Source organism: Microtus oregoni, unplaced genomic scaffold, assembly GCF_018167655.1.
Source record: "Microtus oregoni isolate MIOR12 unplaced genomic scaffold, Mior012 000029F_ref0000214, whole genome shotgun sequence".
Lineage (NCBI taxonomy): Eukaryota > Metazoa > Chordata > Mammalia > Rodentia > Cricetidae > Microtus > Microtus oregoni.
In genome coordinates, this window is record NW_024543088.1 from 13,876,887 (window position 1) to 13,901,129 (window position 24,243).

Genomic DNA, 24,243 nt, shown 5'->3' on the forward strand with positions numbered 1-24,243 from the left:
CCACAACCTCCCAGCCTCCCATTTCCCTCCCCCTCTTCCCACCCTTCTCCCCCTCCCCCCACTCTTTTCCCCCTCCCTCTCCAGTCCAAAGAGCAGTCAGGGTTTTCTGCACTGTGGTAAGACCTAGGACCTCCCCCCTCCGTCCATATCTAGGAAGGTGAACATCCAAACTGGCTAGGCTCCCACAAAACCATCACATTACGTAGGATCAAAACCCCGTGCCATTGTCCTTTGTGTCTCATCAGCCCTCATTGTTCGCCATGTTCAGAGAGTCCAGTTTTATCCCATGCTTTTTCAGTCACAGTCCAGCTGGTCTTGGTGAGCTCTCAATAGCTCAGCTCCACTGTCTCAGTGGGTGGGTGCATCCCTCGTGGTCCCGACTTCTTTGCTCATGTTCTCCCTCCTTCTGCTCCTCATTGGGACCTTGGGAGCTCAGTCCAGTGCTCCAGTGTGGGTCTCTGACTCTATCTCCACCCATCACCAGATGAAGGTTCTATGATGATATGCAAGATATTCATCAGTATTGCTCTAGGATAGGGTCATTTCAGGTTCCCTATCCTCAGCTGCCCAAGGAACTAACTGGGGACCTCGGATTGGGCACCTGGGAGCCCCTCTAGGGTCAGGTCTCTTGCCAACCCTAAAGTGGCTCCCTTAACTAAGAATTGTGGTTCCGTGCTCCCCTGTCCAACCTTCCATTATCCCAATCCTCCTGTTTTCCCAAGGCCCGACCTCCTTCTCTTCTAACTTTTCTCTCCCCATATCCCCTTACCCCCATCCCACCCCACCCCCAAGATCCCAATTTTCTCCCTGGCAATTTTGTCTACTTCCCTTAGCCAAGAGGATAACTATATGTTTTTGCTTGGGTTCCCCTTCTTACTTAGCTTCTTTAGATTCACCTATTGTAGACTTCGTGACCCTTATTTATGGCTAGAAACCAATTATGAGTGAGTACATCCCATGTTCATCTTTTTGGGTCTGGGATACCTCACTCAGGATAGTGTTTTCTATTTCCATCCATTTGCATGCAAAATTCGAGAAGTCATTATTTTTTACCGCAGCGTAGTACTCTAATGTGTAGATATTCCATACTTTCTTCATCCATTCTTCCATTGAAGGGCATCTAGGTTGTTTCCAGGTTCTGGCTATTACAAATAATACTGCTATGAACATAGTTGAACAAATGCTTTTGTCATATGGTAGGGCATCTCTTGGGTATATTCACAGGAGTGGTATTGCTGGGTCCAGGGGTAGGTTGATCCTGAATTTCCTGAGAAACCGAAACACTGACTTCCATAGTGGTTACACAAGATTGCATTCCCACCAGCAATGGACGAGGGTACCCCTTCCTCCACAGCCTCTCCAGCAAAGGCTATCGTTGGTGTTTTTGACTTTAGCCATTGTGACAAGTGTAAGATGATATCTCAGAGTTGTTTTGATTTGCATTTCCCTGATTGCTAAGGCGGTTGAGCATGACCCTAAGTGTCTTTTGGCCATTCGAACTTCTTCTGTTGAGAATTCTCTGTTCAGATCAGTGCCCCATTTTTTAATTGGGTTAATTAGCATTTTAAAGTCTAGTTTCTTGAGTTCTCTATATATTTTGGAGATCAGACCTTTGTCTGTTGCGGGGTTAGTGAAGATCTTCTCCCAGTCAGTAGGTTGCCTTTGTGTCTTAGTGACAGTTTCCTTTGCTTTACAGAAGCTTCTCAGTTTTAGTAGGTCCCATTTATTCAATGTTGCCCTTAATGTCTGTGCTTCTGGTGTTATACATAGGAAGCGATTTCCTGTGCCCATCTGTTGTAGGGTATTTCCCACTTTCTCTTCTATCCTTTTCAGTGTGTTCGGGCTGATATTGAGGTCTTTAATCTATTTGGACTTGAGTTTGGTGCACGGTGATAGATATGGGTCTATTTTCATTCTTCTACAGGTTGACATCCAGTTGTGCCAGCACCATTTGTTGAAGATGCTTTCTTTCTTCCATTGTATACTTTTAGCTCCTTTATCAAAAATGAGGTGTTCATAGGTTTGTGGGTTAAAATCCGGGTCTTCTATACGATTCCATTGGTCAACTTCTCTGTTTTTATGCCAGTACCACTCTGTTTTCATTACTGTAGCTCTGTAATAGAGTTTGAAGTCAGGGATGGTAATGCCTCCAGAAGATCCTTTATTGTATAGGATTGTTTTGGCTATCCTGGGTTTTTTGTTTTTCCATATAAAGTTGATTATTGTCCTCTCCAGATCTGTGAAGAATTTTGATGGGATCTTGATGGGGATTGCATTGAATCTATAAATTGCCTTAGGTAGAATTGCCATTTTTACTATGTTGATCCTGCCAATCCAAGAGCAAGGGAGATCCATCCATTTTTTTGGTATCCTCTTCAATTTCTTTCTTCAATGCCTTAAAGTTCTTGTCAAATAGATCTTTCACTTCCTTGGTTAGAGTTACCCCAAGATATTTTATGCTGTTTGTGGCTATCGTGAATGGTGAAGCTTCTCTGATTTTCCTCTCTGCTTCCATATCCTTTGTGTATAAGAGGGCGACTGATTTTTTGGAGTTGATCTTGTATCCTGCCAAATTACTAAAGCTGTTTATCAGCTGTAAAAGTTCTTTAGTGGAGTTTTGGGGGTCGCTTAAGTACACTATCATATCATCTGCGAATAACAAAAGTTTAACTTCTTCCTTTCCAATTTGAATCCCCTTGATCCCATTATGTTGTCTTATTGCTATTGCTAGAACTTCAAGTACTATATTGAACAGGTATGGCGAGAGTGGATAGCGTTGTCGTGTTCCTGAGTTAAGCAGGATGGCTTTGAGTTTCTCTCCATTTAATTTGATGTTAGCTGTCGGCTTGCTGTATATAGCTTTTATTATATTTAGGTATGACCCTTGTATCCTTAATCTCTCCAAGACTTTTAACATAAATGGATGTTGAATTTTGTCGAATGCTTTTTCAGCATCTAATGAGATGATCATATGTTTATTTTCTTTCAGTTTATTTATATGCTGGATTACATTGATAGATTTTCGTATGTTGAACCAGCCCTGCATCTCAGGAATGAAGCCTACTTGATCATAATGGATAATATTTCGGATGTGTTCTTGGATTCGGTTTGCCAGTATTTTGTTGAGGATTTTTGCTTCGATGTTCATGAGTGAGATTGGCCTGTAATTCTCTTTCCTGGTTGAGTCTTTGTGTGGTTTTGCTATCAGAATAACTGTAGCTTCATAAAAGGATTTAGGTAAAGACCCTTCTGTGTCTATATTGTGGAATATATTAAGGATTATAGGTATTAGCTCTTCTTGGAAATTCTGGTAGAATTCCGCATTGAAACCATCTGGTCCTGGGCTTTTTTTTTGGTAGGGAGGTTTTTGATAACAGCTTCTAATTCTTCACGACCAACAGGTCTGTTTAGATTGTTCACCTGGTCCTGGTTTAACTTTGGTATATGGGCGGTGGTGGCGCACGCCTTTAATCCCAGCACTCAGGAGGCAGAGGCAGGCGGATCTCTGTCAGTTCGAGACCAGCCTGGTCTACAAGAGCTAGTTCCATGACAGGCTCCAAAACCACAGAGAAACCCTGTCTCGAAAAACCAAAAAAAAAAAAAAAAACTTTGGTATATGGTATTTATCTAAAAAAGTGTCCATTTCTTTTACATTTTCCAGTTTTGTGTTATACAGGCTATTGTAATAAGATCTGATGATTCTCTGAATTTCCTCTGTGTCTGTGGTTATGTCCCTTTTTTCATTTCTGATATATTAATTTGCCTATTCTCTCTCTGTCGTTTGATTAGTTTGGATAGGGGTTTATCTATCTTGTTGATTTTCTCCAGGAACCAGCTTTTTGTTTCATTGATTCTTTGGATTGTTTTCTGTATTTCTATTTTGTTGATTTCAGCCCTCAGTTTGATTATTTCCAATCTTCTACTCCTCCTAGGTGAGTCTGCTTCTTTTTTTTCTAGAGCTTTCAGGTTGGCTGTTAAGTCTTCAATATGTGCTTTCTCTGTTTTCTTTAAGTGGGCACTTAGTGCAATGAACTTTCCTCTTAGCACTGCTTTCATAGTGTCCCATAAGTTCGAGTATGTTGTTTCTTTATTTTCATTGAATTCAAGGAAGATTTTAATTTCTTTCTTTATTTCTTCCTTAATCCAGGTATGGTTCAGTAGTTGACTGTTCAGTTTCCATGAGTTTGTAGGCTTTCTGGGGGTAGCATTGTTGTTGAATTCTAACTTTAATCCATGGTGATCTGATAAGACGCAGGTGGTTACTAATATTTTTTTGTAACTGTGTAAGTTAGCTTTGCTACCGAGTATGTGGTCAATTTTCGAGAAGGTTCCATGAGCTGCAGAGAAGAAGGTATATTCTTTCCTCTTTGGGTGGAATAATCTATAGATGTCTGTTAAGTCCATTTGCTTCATTACCTCCATTAATTCTCTAATTTCTCTGTTAGGTTTCTGTTTGATTGACCTGTCCATTGGTGAGAGAGGAGTGTTGAAGTCTCCTACTATTAGTGTGTGTGGTTTGGTGGCTGCCTTGAGTTTTAGTAATGTTTCTTTTACATACGTGGGCGCTTTTATATTAGGGGCATAGATATTCAGGATTGAGACTTCTTCCTGATGAATTGTTCCTGTTATGAGTTTAAAATGTCCCTCTCCATCTCTTCTGATTGATTTAAGTTTGAAGTCAACTTTGTTAGAAATTAGTATGGCCACACCTGCTTGTTTCTTAGGTCCATTTGCTTGATAAGCCTTTTCCCAGCCCTTTACTCTGAGTAGGTGCCTGTCTTTGTGGTTGAGGTGTGTTTCTTGTAGACAGCAGAATGTTGGATCCTGTTTTCTTATCCAATCTCTTAGCCTGTGCCTTTTTATAGGTGAGTTGAGCCCATTGATATTAAGTGATATTAATGACCAGTGGTTGTTAACTCCGGTCACTTTTTAAGTAGTAGGGTTTGTGTGTTTTCCTATTTTGATTTGCGCTGGTGAAGAGTCTCTAGATGTCTGAGTTATTGTGGTCATTGTTGGACTCCTTGGTTAGTGATTTTCCTTCTATTATTTTCTGTAAGGCTGGATTTGTGGCTATGTATTGTTTAAATTTGTTTTTATCCTGGAAAATTTTGTTTTCTCCATTTATAGTGAACGAAAGCTTGGCTGGATATAGTAGTCTGGGCTTGCATCCATGATCTCTTAGTTTTTGCAGTACATCTATCCAGGACCTTCTGGCTTTCATGGTTTCCATAGAGAAGTCAGGTGTAAGTCTGATAGGTTTACCTTTATAAGTAACTTGGCCTTTTTCCTTTGCTGCTCTTAATATTCTTTCTTTATTCTGTATATTTTGTGTTTTGATTATTATATGGCGAGGGGATTTTTTTTTTTGATCCAGCCTATTTGGTGTTCTGCATGCTTCTTGAACCTTCATAGGTACCTCTTTCTTCAGGTTGGGAAAGTTTTCTTCTATAATTTTATTAAGTATATTTTCTGTACCATTGAGCTGCACTTCTTCTCCTTCTTCTACTCCAATTATTCTTAGGTTTGGTCTTTTTATTGTGTCCCAAATTTCCTGAATGTTTTGTGATGAGAATTTGTTGGTTTTGCTGTTTTCTTTGATCAGTGTGTTTATTTTCTCTATGGTATCTTCAGTGTCTGATATTCTCTCTTCTATCTCTTGTAATCTGTTGTTAGTACTTGTCTCTGTCGTTCCTGTTCATTTACCCAGATTTTCCATCTCCATTCTTCCCTCGGTTTGTGCTTTCTTCATTGTTTCCATTTCATTCTTCATGTCTTGAACCACTTCCCTAACCTGTTTGATTCCTTTTTCTTGTTTCTCTTGGTTTTCTTCTGTGTCTTTGAGCGATTTATTCATTTCCTCTACCTTTTTGTTTGTAATCTCTAATTGTTTATGACAGGTTTTCACCTCCTGTTTAAGGTCCTCTATTATTTTCATATAGTTCACTTTTGAGTCGATTTCTTCTATTTCTTCAGGAGTAGGGTGTACAATTCTTCTTATTTCGGGATCCCTGGTTTCTGGTGGTGTCATGTTGCCTTTCAGGTTGTTGGAGGAATTCTTGAATTGGCGCCTTCCCATCTCTTCCTTCAAATGGAGCCAGGAGAGGCCTGGTGTCTTGGTCCAGTCTTTGCTGTGATTGACTCTCTGGGTATCTCTTCAGTGTAGAAGCAGGAACCGTTCCCGTCCTGATGGGATTCCTCAGCAACTAAACAGGGCCACTGGTAGCCCAGTGATCCAGGGCCAACAGGATGAATGGAGCAAGGGGGGGGGGGGCGGTATCCAGGTGCGCACAGGAAGCCTGGCACAGGAGCTGAAGTTGCCCTGCTCCCTTACAGGGACCCTGAGGCCTGCCCGGTAGGCAGGCACTCACCGCTCTGGGTGGGTAGCCTTTGTTTAGGAGCTTAAAACTGTATTTGAGCACTGGTCCTAGCATACAGCAGGGCAGGGTTGGGAGGGGTGCTGGGGGTGCTGGGTCGTGCGAAAGAGAGACAGCCCTGCAGAAGGAGCTGGGGGAGGGGGTTTTGTGCTCTCTTCTGGGACAGTCCGCCCCTGGATAGCACACACTCACCCGTCCTGATGGGATTCCTCAGCAACTAAACAGGGCCGCCGGTAGCCCAATGATCCAGGGCCAACAGCATGAATGGAGCAAGCTGAAGGTGCCCGGCTCCCTTACAGGGGACCCTGAGGCCTGCCTAGTAGGCAGGCACTCACCGCTCTGGGTGGGTAGCCTTAGTTTAGGAGCTTAAAACTGTACTTGAGCACTGGTCCTAGCATACATCAGGGCAGGGTTGGGGAGGGGTGCTGGGGGGGCTGGGTCGTGCGAAAGAAAAAGCTTCTTTATTTTCTTGAGTATCTTTGAGGGATTTATTAATTTCTTCTAATTTTTTCTTTGTCCTCTCCTTCATATCTTTAAAAGAGTTTTTTACTTCATTTTTAAAGGTCTCCATCATTTTCATAAAGTTGTGGTTAAAGTTCTTTTCTTCTTCTTCTTCTGGGTTAGGATGTTCAAGTTTTCTTGTTGTATGTTCACTGGATTCTGATGTTACCATGTTGCTTTCAGTGTGTTGGAGTAATGTAGGCATTGGCACCTACCCATCTCTTCCTTCTAATTAGGCCAGCAAAGTCTTGGCACCTGTATCCAGTCTTTGCTGTGGCTGACTGATTGCTTGGGAGTTTTTCATGGTCTATTGTCTCTTAGGTTCCCTCACCACTGGAGCAGGCTGTGATGCAGGGTTTCAAGGATTTTGCAGGCAAAAAGGCAGGCTCTCCAGTCCCCTCTCTATCAGGGTTCCAAGGACCTTGCAGATGAAAAGGCAGGATTTTGGGCAGGGTGGATGGGAGATAGAAGACCCAGTGGCAGGAGCATTCCCTTCTTGCTCTCCAGTCCCCTCAGACCTGAAGCAGGCTGTGTTGAGGGATCCAAGGACCGTGTGGAAGAAAAGGTGGGCTTGGGGGCAGGGTGGGATGGGGTAATGAAATCAGAAGTAGAAACACACCTCACTGGATGGCCAGAAAAGCTTAGGGAACTGGGGAAGGCTGGATTCTGTCTCCCTTGGAAGGTCCCAGAGAGTGGCACTTCTTGCTGTTGGTCTTGTGGCCATCAACTCATCTCTCTGGTCCCCTCAGCAGGAGAGCTTGGTCTCTTGCACGGTTCCAAGAACCTTGCAGATGAAAAGGCCTGCTTGGGGGCAGGGTATGATGGAAAAAAGAAGACCCAGTGGCAGAAGACCCTGCTGGCTCTCTGCTCCCCTCAGCCCTGAAGCAAGCTGTGTTGGGGGTTCGAAGGACCTCGCAAAAGAAAAAGGGACATACAAACTCTTTTAAATGTTATGGGAAAATTTAAATCGAGTTTTAAATAAAAAAAAAGAAGCTAAGGGTTAGCAGAAAGGGATATCCCTGTTTTCAGTAATTGCAAACTTCCACTTGTGCATATGGAAGGAGTTCAGTTAACAGTGTGAACACTTCTCCTTCTTTGGCTTATTGTTCCTGTGTCTATACTGAATGTCTGTGTCTATACTGAGGGTCTGATGTCCACCAGCCTGTGTTAATGGGAGCCATTTTTCTTCTTTGAACATCAGAACTCTACAGCCACATTGAGCTGTGAATTCTAAGGGCTGGCTAGATTCTCTCACTCTTTGGGACTACCCCTGACCATACTGCTCTCAATGCTGTATAACCACTGGGTGACTCCATATTGACATGAGTCTGGAAAGCCACTTTAGCATGAGAACAGTACAGGTGTTGACACTTTGAAAATCTGTTGGTTGTTAAACAACAGGCAGGAGGATGCTGTGTGGATCTCAGAAACACCACAATAATCTTTCAGTATCCAGCTTCACTGTAATGATCAACAGATTCATAGATTTATATTTTTACTACCTCAGTGGGCTAAGGCTCAGAGGTTTCATTAAAAACTCCAGCATAATTCTCTAGTAAGAAACTTGATTTGTGGTTGCCCATGGCTGGACTCTATTTCTTATGTCCTTTCTAGACTAGCTTATATGCTGCCTGATCATCTGGTATATAACTTTCCTGCATGCCTGTTTTCTAAAATCCACATTTTGTTCTTTCCACTCAGAATTTGTGGAAGACTAAGTACAGTACCCACACCCTGTGGGTTTTCCTTCATGTCGGTGTGTTATATTGCTAAATCTTTAAAATTTTTGTATACTGAAATTTTTATACACTTTTTCTATTTTACTAAAAAATTGCAGACAATTTATATTGATCATTTTTTCTCTCCAACACCTCCACATTTAAAATATAATTCTCTTATTTCCTCCTCTTTACCTACATCAAACTCTGTCTTGTCTCTTAGAGCCATTTTCTATCAAATTCATTTTTATAATTATTGTTAGTTAACAAATTCCGCACATATAAATAAATAAGTTTACATATATAACCAACTTAATCAATTATTTGCTGTATACTATTGTTTTGTGTCATTGCAAAAACCTCAGCCCTGAACTCAAATGGAAAAAGAAAAAATTTATTCTAGAATCAAATTAGTGTGATCATGGCCAGTGAACACAGATTTAGGTGACCCAAGATCCATGTTCCATTGAGGAGACAGTTTCATGAAGATTTCATAGTAAAATATAAAGCAAGTTGTAAATCAAGTAAATTAGTGGATACATCAGCCAGGAGGTCACAGGCAAGTCAGAAAAATATATGCTTCAGGACCAATATGATATCTGATGTCATGGTTAGCTTTTAGGTTGTTGGAAGACAGTGCTCTACTAAGTTCCTAGATTTCAAGGGAATTTCACCTTCGTTATAGGAAATTAACTCACCTCCAAAGTTGTCCATAGATGGCTGTTCATGTTGGTGCAGTTAGCCTGGAGTAAGGTAATGAGCTTCTAGATCTGCAAAATTCCAACATCTCCACATCACTAAAGTTGATATCAGCCAGTCTCTGTAGACACGGATCTTTCCAGGAGTTCTCATGTATGATTTATACACATGAATACATTTATACACATGTTAATCATATACACACATTTACACGTGTATACATTTATATACATGTGTACATTTATACTGCTGAACACTCAGTATTGAATAATCCACAGGAAGGGATTTCTCCTTTTCTCAATAGTGACTATTCATTGGTTATGAACAACAGATTCTCTCTTAACATAGCATCTAGCTATAGACCTCACAGTCACATGATGTAAACAAAAGTCATATTTTTTTTCTGCTGCCAACAGATCTCTATGTAGAATCTCTCCTTTAAGAGAACTCAGTGGATACATGATTTCTCTTGCTTGCTCCAGTAGGGCTAACCAGGCTCTCATCTAACCCAGGTTTTGAAAGTATCTGATGGAGCAAGGTCATTGGCTAATAAAGGCACTGCCCTGGCCCATTTTATTGGTTAGAGGATAGGTGGGAGGAGTAAACAGAACAAAATGCTGGGAGGAAGAGGAAGTGAGCTCAGAGACTCGACCATTTTCCTCTCGGGAGCAGACGCCTGAGAGAGACGCCATGCCCCTCTTCCGGGATGAAGCTCTGACCCAGGATGGACTAGGCTAGAATCTCCCCAGTAAGCGCACCTTGGGGTGCTACACACAGATGATTAGAAATGGGCTAAATTAATATGTGAGAATTAGCCTAGAAGAGAATGGGCCAAGCAGTGTTTAAAAGAATACAGTGTCCTTGTAATTATTTCAGGGCATAAGGTAGCAGGGCAGGCGGCTGGGGTGTTGGGGACACAGCCCCACCACCGCCCTTATTACTTCAAGTATCTCCTAAAATCCCCTCTCCAATCACTGAATATCATAAGTGAGTGAAACAGTTTAGCTCACCTTCCTGCTTCCAAGGTTTCTTTTCCTGTCATTTGAGAATTCTTTTAGTACTGTCTTGAATTTGGGAGCTTTTACTATTTTTCATATTCTAATTTTACTTATTATTTTACTTACATTTCTTCTTCCCTGGCAGGAGACTCTATTCAGTCATTTAATCTGCAAGTTTAGAGAACAATTTTTCTTTGTTTACAAGTTTCTGAAATTTTAGAAATATTTTTTTTTATTTTTTTGTCTATTGTTTGTAGATTGTTTTGTCTACATGTGTATGTGCTCCACATGTGTGCCTGGTGCCTGCAGAGGCCAGAGGAGGACATGGATCCCCAGAAAACAGGTGTTGCAAACTATGGTCGCCCAAAGAGTGGCTTCTGTAACCTGAATCAGAATACTACACAGGAGTAGCATGTAATTCCAGAAACAAATACTAAAATATAATTCAAATACCAAGAACTTCATGAGCCATGCCATGATGTTCCTGAGTTGTCAGCAGCTCATTCATACAAGCTTTATGTGTTAGAATAGAAGTCAAGGCTTAAAGGCCTCTTCCTGAATCTGTTATGGAGTTTCTGAGAATAATGGCCTGATTGTACTCATCATTCTGCTCCTCCTGTTTAGAGAGAAATGGAAGAACTATCAATATTTGCTGACCTTATACTTTGCCATTGAGGAGATCAATAAAGATGCACAACTGCTTCCCAATGTGACCTTGGGTTTCCACCTCTACAACGCTTTTGACTATCACTACAGAACCTTAGAAGGACCTCAGATGTGGCTGTCTGGAAGGAGTGAGTTTATCCCTAACTACAAATGCAAAACTCAATACAAAGCTCTTGCAATCATTGCAGGAGTCAGGCCTGAATTTTCTGCTGCAATTGGAACACTCTTGGAACTCTACAAAGTTCCACAAGTAAGTTAATAATGTTCTGGTGACTATACTCACATAGGAGACCTGACCAAAAGAAGATGAAGTTGCTATATTTACCTCCAGTAATTTAAAATAAAAGTAAATGAATTACCTGGATTTTGCTATAATCAACAGGGGAAAGAGTGTGGTGAAAAATGTGAGCAGCAAATATTTGAATTTCCAAACAGATCAATTACTAGTATTTATGATTCTATGTCCAAACATTGGCAGTATGTATTGTGGTAGATTATAGCTGAGTGCTGCTCACAAGTCAGAGTCTACAGCACAGATAACTGTCCAAGCTAGGTCATAAACATCTCATAGTTCCTCCAATGGTTTATTACTGACAGAGCAACAGAAAGTTTGGGACATTTAAATAAATTTGGACAATCCTCAAAGATATTATTAATAAAAGTGTTACAAGGAATTTATTTTCTCATTCAGAAAAGTAGATCTCTGAATAGCACTCACAGAGAACTGCTTAGATAAATCCCCACAAGGGGCTCTTACCAGGCACTATTGAAGCAAAACAGCCATCATTAGGCATCACTACAAACAGAAAAACCTTAGATGTGGACTATGCTCAGGAATAAACAAGATTAGAACATCGGACAGTGCAACACTGATTATTATCACTCAGTTAAAAAATGATAAATGTGCTGGATCCTGATATAAAAAAAATGATATACATGATAATTTTCAGGTACTCACATTTTATATCAGTTGCTCAGTGATGACTCATCAAATCTATCATTAGGGAAGGAGAAGGCAACAGAATTTGCTGATGTTCCCCCAGATCATCAGGCCTTGCTCTTTTCTAAATGCAGGAGCTAAATCTATGAACAAATTTGTCATTTACTTTCCTAAAACTAAAGATTCTAGTAAAGATATTGATATGTAGTCAGACTACAGCACTTGGTAATGCTTCTGCAGTCTTTCTCTACACAGATGCTCTGTTCAATTGTTATTTGAACAATAGAATTCAATTGTACCTTTCAAAACTGCCATGAAAATGATATCGGTCACTTTTTAGGTGCTTCAAAAACTCTTAGTAACTTTGGAGCCCATAGTACTTGAAAGTGACCATATGCCATCACATGATGAGAGAGAAAAGCTAATCTCACAGAAGACACTCTCTTCACCAACCTTCAGTTTCCTGATTCTCTTCTGTGAATAATAAACTCATTTCCTCTCTAAGGGTGATGACTCCAACACCCAGAATCTCTGAATGACTTTTTTTGTTTGCTTCATCAGATCTCATATGGAAATTTTGATTCTGCACTAACTGACAAAGATACATTCTCATCCCTTTACCAGATGTCTCCAAAAGACACAGCACTAATCCAAGGTGTGATCTCTTTATTGCTGCACTTTTCCTGGAAATGGTTGGGGCTCATTGTGTCTGATGATGTAAAAGGTAAGGAGTTCATCTCTGACTTGAAAGCGGAGATCGCATTAGAAGATATCTGTGTAGCTTTTACAGTAAAACTCCCAACTAATTGGAAGATTCAGTTAGTATCTGAAGTTGGGTTGCTGAATTTAAATCAAGATACACAAGTAAATGTACATATATTCTATGGTGATATAAATGACATATTGTTTTTCTGTTTCAAAAATGGACTCATATCAAACAGAAGGAAAGTGTGGATCATGACAAAGCCACAATTATTTCACTTGGAGTCTGAATATGAGTTAAATATTTTGATGTACATTTTTGGAGGAAGCTTTTCATTTTCAAAAAATGAAAATATTCCTGGCTTCAAGCACTTTATCAAAGCACTTATGCCCTCCCAATACCCAGAAGATCTTTACTTCCGTAAATTCTGGATTGACACATTTGATTGCACACCTCCTCCTTTACACTGTGGAAAATATATACCCTGCCCACCAAATATATCCCTAGAGACTAAAGAAGAAAAGGTTGTGATGATCACTTCTGAACCCAGAGTTTCCATATGGAATGCAGTGTATGCAGTGGCCCATGCCCTCCATAAAATGCTTTTGAGTAGAACAGAAATAGCACCTCACAAAGCGGCAAACAAGGACAGTCTTCTACCTTGGCAGGTAAGCCAACTCATAACTAAGGGAAGCACTGGGCACTTACATTATTAGTAAGTAATTCATGGTACACAAGCGTATAATACATTTTCACCTTATAATTAAAAGAGTAAGGCAAAGTGTAAAGGGGTTCTTTCACAATGTGTGTGTGTGTGTCTGTAATATGGTGCACGCTTTGGGAGATGGTAGCTTTGCTTTGAAGATATTAATTCTGTACAAATTTCAACAAATGCTTTCATAGTATGGCCTGAAATTCTGCAAGATATCCAAAAACAATTAATCTCAAAATTTTTAAGTTCAATAGTCACTTTTTTCTCTTTTCTTTTTTTATAATAACTTAAAAAATACCAATACAAATTACCACTTCCTCCACTCCTTGCCCTCCCTTCACTCATCCTCCATACACCTGCCCCTCTCCCCTATGCAATCTTAAGAGAGGGTAAGGTACCCTGTCCTCTGGAAAGTCCAAGGATACCCCCCTCACTACATCTAGGTTGAGCAAGGTATACATCCAAAGAGAATAGGATCCCAAAACGCCAGTACATGGAGTAGAGAAAAATCCCAGTGCTGTTGTCATTGGCCACACAATCTGACCCAACTGTAAACCACATTCAAAGGGACTAGTTTGATCCCATGATCATCATTCCCAGGACAGTTGGAGTTGGTGAGCTCCCATTAGCTCAGGCACATTTTTTCAGTGGGTCAACTCCTTGTGGTATTGATCCCCTTGCTCGTAATCTTACTCCTTCCACTTTTCTACTGGTCCTTGGGAGCTTAGTTCAGTACTTCGATGTGGGTCTCTGCATCTCTTTCCATCTGTTGTCGGATGAAGGTTCTACTGTGATATTTAAGATAATCATCAGTCTGAATACAGGGAAAAGCCAGTTTGGGCACCCTTCCCTCTTTTGCTTAGGGTCTTAGCTGGGGTCATCCTTGTAGATTCCTCGGAAATTTTCTAGAGCCAGCCCAAAGGCTCCCACAATAAAGATATCTCTTTTCTTGTTCTCATATCTGTCCTTCCTTCATCTCAACTATCCCATTTCCTCAAGCTTTCCCCAACCCTCTCCTTCTCCCCTCCCCTTCCTCTTCTCCACTTCCTTCTACCCCCATACCCTATGCTACAAAGTTTTGTTAGGCAATCTTGTCTGATTCCAATTTCCAGGTGAATCTACGTATGCTTTTCTTTGAGTTAAACTTATTAGTTAGTTTTTCTAGGATCAGAAGCTATATGCTCAATATCCTTTGTTTATGGCTAGAATCTACTTATGAGTTATTACATACTATATTCATTTTTTGATTCTGGGTTACCTCACTCAGGATAGTGTTTTCTAACTCCATCCATTTGCATGCAAAATTCAAGATGACATTGATTTTTACCACTGAGTAGTACTCTAATGTATAGATGTATCACACTTTCTTTATCCACTCTTCCATTGACGGGCATCTAGGTTGTTTACGTTCTGGCTATTACAAATAATCCTGTTTTGAACATAGTTGAACAAATGCTCTTATAGTATGATTGGGCATCTTTTGAGTATATGCCCAAGAGTGATATTGCTGGATGCTAAGGTAGGTAGATTCCCAATTTTCTGATAAACTGCTATGGTGATTTCCAAAGTGGTTGCATAAGGTTGCATTACTATGAGTGTTTCTCTTACTCCACAGCCTCTCCAGCATGAGCTATCATTGGTGTTTTTGCTTTTAGCCATTCTGACAGGTGGATGATGGTATCTCAAAGTTGTTTTGATTTGCATTTCCCTGATAGCTAAGGAAGTTGAACATGTCCTTAAGTATTTTTTTATCATTTGAAATTCTTCTGTTGAGAAATCTGTTTAATTCAGTACACCATTTTAATTGGATTATTTAGATTTTTAATGACTAATTTCTTGAGTTCTTTATATATTTTGGAGATCATTCATTTGTCTGATGTGAGGTTGGTCAAGATCTTCTCCCATTCAGTAGGTTAACTTTTTGTCTGATTGACTGTGTCCTTTGTTTTACAGAAAGTTCTCAGTTTTAGGAAGTCCCATTTATTCATTGTTGCTCTTATTGTCTGTGATACTGTGTTCATACACAGGAAGTGGTCTCTTGTGCCCACGCATTGCAAAATACTTTCCACTTTCTCCTCTATTAAGTTCAGTGTGGTTGGGTTTATATTGAGGTCTTTGATGTATTTGGACTTAATTTTGCTGTATGGTGATAGATATGAATCAATTTTAATTATTCTACAGACCTCCAGTTATGCTATTACCATTTGATGAAGATGCTTTCTTTTTTCCATTGCATAATTTGCATAATTTTAGTTTCTTTATCAAAATTCAGGTGTTCGTAGGTGTGTGGATTAATATCTGTGTCTTCAGTTTGATTCCATTGGTCAACATCTCTATTTTTTTGCCAATACCAAGCTGTTTTCATTACTGTAGCTCAGTAATAGAGTTTGCTGTCATGGATAGTAATGCCCCCAGAAGTTCCTTTATTGTATAGGATTGTTTGGCTATTATGGGTGTTTTGTTTTTCCATATGAAGCTGATTATTGATCTTTCAAGGTCTGTGAAGAATTGTGTCGAGATTTTGATGGGAACTGATTTAAATCTATTGATTGCTTTTGGTAGCATTTTATTTTTACTATGTTGATCATTCCTATCCAAGAGCATGGGGGATCTTTCCATTTTTCTGATATCTTCTTTCAATTTCTTTCTACAAAGGCTTAAATTTCTTATCAAATAGGTCTTTTACTTCCTTGGTTAGTGTTAACTCAAGACACTTTATGTTATTTGCAGCTATTGTGAAAGGTGAGATTTCTCTGATTTCCTTCTCAGTTTTGATGTGGAAGGGTCTTCTTTTTGTGATGATTTCATTGGTTAATAAAGAAACTGCCTTGGCCCATTTGATAGGCCAGCCCTTAGGTAGGTGGAGTAGACAGAACAGAATGCTGGGAGAAAGTGAGGCAATTGCCATGCCTCTCCTCTCTGGGTCAGACATGATGAAGCTCTAGCCCAAGATGGATGTACACTAGAATCTACCCAGTAATCCATCACCTTGTGGTGCTACACAGATTATTAGAAATGGGTTAGTCAAGCTATGAGAGTTAGCCAAGAAGAGGCTAGAAATAATGGGCCAGGCAGTGTTTAAAAGAATACAGTTTCCATGTAATTATTTTGGGTAAAGCTAGCCAGTGGCCTGGAGCTGGGAGACGGGAAGCAGCCCGCAGCTCCTTCTACACAGTTTCTTTATCCTTTGTATATAGGTAGGCTACTGATTTTTTTTTGAGTTGATCTTGTATCCTGCCACTTTACTGAAGCTAATTATCAGCTATAGGAGTTTTCTGGTAGAGTTTTTGGGGACATTTATGTACACGATCATATCATCTGCAAATAACAAAAGTTTGATTTCTTCCTTTCCAATTTGAATCCCCTTGATCTCATGTTGTCTTATTGCTATTGCTAGAAATTCAACCAGTATGTTGAAGAGATATGAAGAGAGTGAACAGCCTTGTCTTCTTCCTAATTCTCGTGGAATCTCTTTGAGTTTCTCTCCATTTAATTTGTTGTTAGCTGTTGGCTTGCTGTATATTACTTTTATTATATTTAGATATGATCTGTGTATCCCTAATCTCTCCAAGACATTTATCATGAAGGACTGGTGAATTTTGTCAAATGTTTTTTCACATCTAATGAAATTAGTATCTGTTTTTTTTCTTTCAGTTTTTATATGATGAATTACATTGATAGATTTCTGTATGTTAAGTCAGCTCTGTATCTCTGCTATGAAGCTTACTTGATCATAATGGATGAATTTTTTGATGTGATCTTGGATTTTTTGCCAGTATTTTATTGAGAAATTTTGCATCGATATTTATGAGTGAGATTGTTCTGTAATTCTCTTTGTTTGAGTCTTTGTGGGTTTTGGTGTCAGGGTAACTGTAGCCTCATAAAAAAAGAGTTTGGCAATGACCCTTCTGTATCTATTATGGAACATATTGAAGAGTATCATTATTAGCTCTTCTTAGAAGTTCTGGTAGAATTCTGCACTAAAAAAAATCCAGCTCTGGGCATTTTTTGGTTGGGAGGTTTTTGATGACAGCTTCTATTTCCTCATGACTTATAGGTCTGTTAAGATTGTTCACTTGGTCTTGATTTAATTTTGGTATGTGGTATCTATCTAAAAAATTGTCCATTTCTTTTACATTTTCCATTTTTGTGGAGTAAAGACTTTTGTAGTAAGCTCTAATGACTCTCTGAATTTCCTTTTGTTTTGTCCCCCTTTTCATTTCTGATTTTGTTAATTTGGATGTTATCTCTCTGCCTTTTGATTAGTTTGAATAAGGGTTTGTCAATCTTGTTGATTTTCTCAAAGAACCAGCACTTTGTTTCACTGATTCTTTATATTGTTTTCTGTGTTTCTCTTTTGTTGACTTCAGCCCTCAGTTTGATTACTTCCAGTATTCTACTGAGGTTGAGTCTGCTTCATTTTTTGTAGATCTCTGAGGTATGCTCTAAGTTGCTAATGTGAGTTTTCTCCATTTTCTTTATGTGGGCACTTAGTGCTATAAACATTCCTCTTAGCACTGCTTTCATTGTATCCCATAGTTTTGGATATGTTGTACCTTCATTTTCATTGAATTCAAAGAAGACTTTTATTCTTTCTTTATTTCTTCCTTGACCCAGGGGTGGTTCAGTAGTTGACTGTTCAGATTCCATGAGTTTGTGGGCTTTCGGCGGGGGGAGGGTAGTATTGTTGTTAAATTTGAACTTTGCTCCATGGTGATCCAATAAGACAGGTAGTTACTCCATTTTTTTTTGCATTTGTTGATGTTTGCTTTGTTACCGAGAATGTGATCAATTTTAGAGAATGTTCCATGAGGTTCTGAGAAGAAGGTATATTTTTTTCTGTTTGGGTGGAATGGTCTATAGATGTCTGTTATGTCCATTTGCTTTTTTACATCTGTTAGTTCTATTATTTCTTCGTATTTTGATGGTATGAAGTTACCTGTTCCCTGTGTTCTCATGGGTGTAGCTTGCTTTTTCAGGTTGAAGTTTTCCTTCTAATACTTTCTAAAAGACTGGGTTTGTGGATAGGTGTTGTTTAAATCTGGTTTCGTCATGGAATATTTTGCTTTCTCCATCTATGGTGATTCAAAGTTTTGCTGGATACAGTAGACTGTGCTTGCAACCATGACCTCTTAATGTCTGGAGCATGTCTGTCCAGGATCTTCTTTCTTTCAGGATTTCCATTAAAAAGTCAAGTGCGTAATTCTGATAGGTCTGCCGTTATATGTTACTTGGCCCTTTTCCTTTACAACTCTTAATATTCTTTCTTTTTTTATTCTTATATTTAAGTGTTTTTATTATTATATGGTGAGGGGACTTTTTTGTCCAGTCTATTTGGTGTTCTGTAAACTTTTTGCACCTTCATAGGCATGTCATTCTTTAGGTTGTAAAAGTTTTCTATATGATTTTGTTGAATATATTTTCTGCTCTTTTGCACTGGAACTCCTCTTCTTCTACCCTAATATTCTTAGTTTTGATCTTTTCATTGTGTCCTAGATTTCTGAGATGTTTTGAATTAAGAATTTGTTGGATTTAACATTTTCTTTAACCAATGAATCTATTTCATCTATTGTATCTTCAGATTCTGACATTCTCTCTTCCATCTCTTGTATTGTGTTGGTTTTGCTTGCATCTGTAGTTCCTGTTTGCTTACCTAGATTTTCCATTTCCAGAATTCCCTTAGTTTGTGTTTCTTTATTGCCTCTTTTTAAGTTTTTAAATCATGAATTGCTTGGACTATTTGCTTCACCTGTTTGGTTTTTCTTTTTTTTTTTTTAAAGAAATTTATTGATTCTTTTCAATTATTTTCATCTTTTTCTCCATTTCTTTAAGAATATTTTTATTTCCACTTTAAGTGTCTCCATCATCTTCATAAAATTATATTTAAGGTTGTTTTCTTCTACATCTTCTGTGTTAGGTTGTTCAAGTCTTCCTGTTTTATGACCACTGGGTTCTGGTGTTACCATGTTGCTTTTAGGTTGTTAAATGCATTTTTGCATTGGCAACTACCCATCTCTTCCTCAAAATGGTGTCAGCAGTGTCTTTGCCTCTTTCTACAATCCTTGCAGAATGGGAGAAGGGGAGAGAGGAGGAGAACTGAAGGGAACAGGATAGATGAGATGGAGGAAAAATAGAGATGAGAGCAAGAAAAGAGTCTAGATTGATCCTATGCTGGTTCCTTTCCTGTCTGGCTGGAGTTGGTGAGCTCCCATTAGCACAGGTAAGCTTTTTCAGTGAGTGTCACTATTATGGTATTGACATCTTTTCTTATATTCTTACTCCTCCCACTCTTCAACTGAACTTTGGGAGCTCAGGCCAGTGCTCCACTGCTGATCTCTGCCTCTGTTTTCATTAGTTGCTGAATGGAAAGTTTTATGGTGATATTTAAGGTACTCATCAATATGACTAGAGGGCAAGACCAGTTAGGACACCCTCTCCTCTATTGTTCAGAATCTTAGCTGGGGTTATCCTTTTCAATTCCTGAGATTTTCTCTAGAGCCAGGTTTCTTGCTAGCCCCATAGTATCTCCCTCAATCAAGATATCTTTTTTCCTTTCATCTCTGTCCTTCCTCCATCTCAACTATCCCATTCCCTCAAGTTCTCCTCCCACTCTCCTCTCCTCCTCTTCCCCTTCCACCCTCTCTTCTCCCCCATCCACATGCTCCCAATTTTGTCAGTCAATCTTATCTATTTCCTTTTTTGAGGTGGATCTATGTATATATTTTGCCAATATTATAAGTTCTTAGCTCTGTTGTGAACTTGTGTGTGAATGCTTATGCATGTGAGTGCATGTGCCCGCTGAAACCATAGTCAGAGTGGATACCATTTGCAAACACCCTCCATTTTATTATAAACACAATCTCTCTTTGAACTCCTTGCCTTCTGATTTAGCTTTCCTTTCTGTTCACCATACCACAGGCTGTATTCTTGTCTCCATTACTGCCAAAATTGGATAACAGGCATACAGTTTGGCACCTGACTTTTCTATACCTCCATTCTGCATAATCAAATCCAGGACTGTGTGCTTATGCGGGAAGCACATTAAATACTGGGCTACCTCTTTTGTTCTATTTGATGTTTTTAATTTAAAAATAAATAAATCTTTTAAATTTGACTGTGATATTGTATATCAAAGTCATGTATATGTATATACATGAACATATGCATAGGCATATACAAACAAACAAGAACGTATTATTAGCTAATTCCTGTAGGTAGAATTAGTTTGAATTGAATTTGAACTTTCATGCATTTATTCATATTATAATGAATGAATAGATCAGTATTTATGGCTATATATATGTATATATATATATGATTGTATGTATATTTCCATGTGTATACACATACACATTTTATTATACATGCATGTAGATGCTCAGTGCATCTCTCCATTGAACACAATTCATACTCAAACTTGCCCATTGTTCTCATAAAGAAGTAAATTGTGAATATGTAAATAAATCATCTCTATAGCCAATGTTTGTAAAGTACCTTTTTGTGTGCTGGGAGCTGGCCTCAGGGTTTCTCTGCAAAAGTAATATGCACTCTTAAATGCTGGGCAAGTTCTCCATCCCAATATGTAGATATTTATGAGGCAGACACTGAGTCCAAATTATGACAAGAAGAAAGATATTAGATAAATTATATCTAAAGGAAAGATAGAAATATTTTTTGCATACACATTTTCCAAAAATATCAACAAACTGAAGTTTTGTTAAAAGTATAGTGATTAATGTAATTAACTTAGAAGTAAAATGGTTTAAAAATGCTAAATGATTATGCACTAATGTTTGAAAGAAAAAGCATGGTATTATTCTGAGCACAGGGGGTGAAGGATGAAACTCACAGTAATGGATCATAATTCAGTTTCTCTGGAACATCAACATGTCATGAAGTCAGGAGAAACTTTGATCACCTACCAATGGCCAAACTCTCTTTCATGGGACATGTCAATCAGAGTGAATGCTTGTGACTACAAACTTGGTAAGCTGAAAGTAGAAGCAGATAGGCAAGAGTGTCTGGGTTTCTGCTTGACAATTCAACTGATTTGTAATTCATACAAAGAAGGAGTTTTGGCATGCACTTTCAAAGGAGATACTATATGAATGTTCTACACATTTCACAAAAGCTAGCAGAAGTGAGTCACAGTTTGGTCAGCATAAAGAAACTTTGAACATTTAGCATCTTGAAGTGTGCCAACTTCAACTCTACATTCTACATTTCCGTATGGACACTTCATCGTGCCTCATAAATATGTACAACTTCCATAGTCTTCATGCAGTTTAAATTGCTTGGCTTAAAATTACCTTAAGCCTGTGACTGAGGTACAAAATTATGACCAGGTTTTCTGTTTTTCCATTAGACTCCTGAATCTGTATGTACACAGAGCTGTGGTCCAGGTTTCTGGAAAATTCTAGAAGAAGACAAACCTATCTGCTGTTTTTCTTGTTTGTTTTGTCCAGAGAGACACATTTCCAATCAAACTGGTAATAAAATACTTTTCCTCAAATTGCTTGTTAATGTAGAAGGAGAAAGATAAGAAGTAACCATGATTTGTAATGCAGCATGGAGAAACATGTCTCTTTTCTTCATCCCCATAGTCAATAGTAATCACTGCTGATTCCACACAAGGTGTGAACATTTGTGTGGCAGTCCTCATGTTATTGTGTCATCTGCATCCATTTTCCCAAAACCTTTCTTTCTTTACATGGTAGTTTCACCTCAGCTCTAGCTGTGATCCATACTAGAGGCTGCTCAGGCAATGTGAGGTGTGCACATGACCATGCTACCTGTGTGTTCCTTAAATAAATGAATTCAATAATTCTTTCCTGAAAATAATCCCTGGGAAGACAAGAACATGTGGGGCTGTTAGCAAAATATACCACAAATAGAATTAAAGTATACAACACTACTTTTATTTATTTTTTGAGCTCTACATTTTTCTCAGCTCCTCTTCCTGACTCTCCCTTCCCTTTTAGCCCTTTCCAAAGGTCCACATATTTCCAAATTTAATCAGGAGATCTTGTCTTTTTCTACTTCCCATGTAGATTAGATCTATGTATGTCTCTCTTAAGGTCCTCATTGTTGTTTAGGTTCTCTGGGATTGTGATTTGTGGGCTGGTTTTCTTTGCTTTATGTTTAAAACCCACTTGTGAGTGAGTACATGTAATAATTGTCTTTCTGTGTCTGCGTTACCTCACTCAATATCTAGAAGAAAAACTCCAACCCAACGAAGTTGGCTACATCAACAAAAACACTGACAATTGATGGTCTCATAGCAGCACATTCCAAAGAAGGGGAAAATGCACAAATTAACATCACCAACAATGAAATTTAAATTAATGGGAGATAGCAATCACTGGTCATTATTATCCCTTAATATAAATGGACTCAACTCACCTATAAACAGGCACAGGCTAACAGGTTGAACACAAAAACAGAATTCATCCTTCTTCTGCATAAAAGAAACACACCTCAACCTCAAAGACAGACATTGTCTCAGAGTAAATGGTTGGGAAAAATATTACAATCATATTGAGTGAGGTAATCCTTTTATATTCTTATTGCTCTAGCTAGAACTTCAAGTACTATGTTGAATAGATATGGAGACAGTGGACAGCATTATCTTGTCCTAAGTTTTAGAGGAATTGCTTAGAATTTCTCTCTGTTTAGTTTGATGTTGTCTGTCAGCTTGCTGTCTATTGCTTTTTTTTAGGTTTAGGTGTGTTCCTTGTATCCATGCACTCTCCAGAACGTTTATCATGAGGAGGTGTTAGATTTTATCAAAGGCTTTTTCAACATCTAATGAAATGTTCATGTGATTTTTTTTTCTTTCAGTTTGACTATATGGTCAATTTCAATGACATATTTTTGTATATTGAACCATACCTGCATCTCTTGATTATCCCTACTTGATCATAGTGGATTTGTTTTATATTCTTGGATTCTATTTGCCAGTGTCTTTTTCAGTATTTTTGCATCAATGTTCATGAGGGAGATTGGTCTCTTTCTTTATTGCATATTTGTTTGGTTTGGGTATCAAGACATCTACAGCCTCATAAAAAGAATTTGGCAATATTCCTTCTGTTTCTGTTGTGTGCAACAATTTGAAGAGTATTGATAATAGCTTCTCTTTGAATTTCTAGAAAAATTCTATACTGAAACCATCTCATCCTGGCCTTATTTGATTGGGAGAATTTTTATTTTATTTTATTTTATTTATTTTTTTTTTTTGGTTTTTCAAGACAGGGTTTCTCTGTGGTTTTGGAGCCTGTCCTGGAACTAGCTCTTGTATACCAGGCGGGTCTCAAACTCACAGATATCTGCCTGCCTCTGCCTCCCAAGTGCTGGGATTAAAGGCATGTGCCACCACCGCCCGGCTTGGTTGGGAGAATTTTAATAATTGTTTCTATTTCCTTAGAAGTTATATGTCTGTTTAAATTGTTTACCTGGTCTTGATTTCACTTTGGTATGTTGTACCTATCAAGGAAGCTGTCCATTTCTTTTAGGTTTTTCAATTTAGTGGACTAGAGGGTTTTTGAAGTATGACACTGATTCTCAGGATTTCCTCAGTGTCTGTGTTATATCCTCCTTTTCATTTCTGATTTTCTTAATTTGAGCATGTTTTCTCTGCCTTTTCATTATTTTGGATAAAGGTTTGTCTATCTTGTTCATTTTCTCAAAGAACCAACTCTTTGTTTCAATGATTCTATATGTTCTCCATGATTCCATTTTATTAATTTCAACATTCAGTTTGGCTATTTCCTTGTAGTCCATACTCCTGGATGAGTTTAATTCTTTTTGTTCTAGAGCTTTCAGGTGTGTTGTTAAGTTGCTTATAAAATTCTTTATATAGTAATCCATGTGATGTTACTGAAATTCCTAACATACAGTGGAACTGAAAAGACTGTTCAAAGTTAGCGCATCTAA

General features: G+C 38.6%; 1 protein-coding gene across 1 annotated transcript in view; it reads left to right on the plus strand.

The window, feature by feature from the left end:
- LOC121464674 (vomeronasal type-2 receptor 26-like) overlaps window positions 1-24,243 on the plus strand; it is a 49,978-nt gene that overhangs the window by 14,745 nt on the left and 10,990 nt on the right. Inside the window, exons 2-4 of the mRNA XM_041677696.1 lie at window positions 10,915-11,206; window positions 12,458-13,267; window positions 21,677-21,800. Coding sequence (XP_041533630.1) covers window positions 10,915-11,206; window positions 12,458-13,267; window positions 21,677-21,800 — 1,226 coding nt within the window. The remainder of the gene's footprint in view (window positions 1-10,914; window positions 11,207-12,457; window positions 13,268-21,676; window positions 21,801-24,243) is intronic.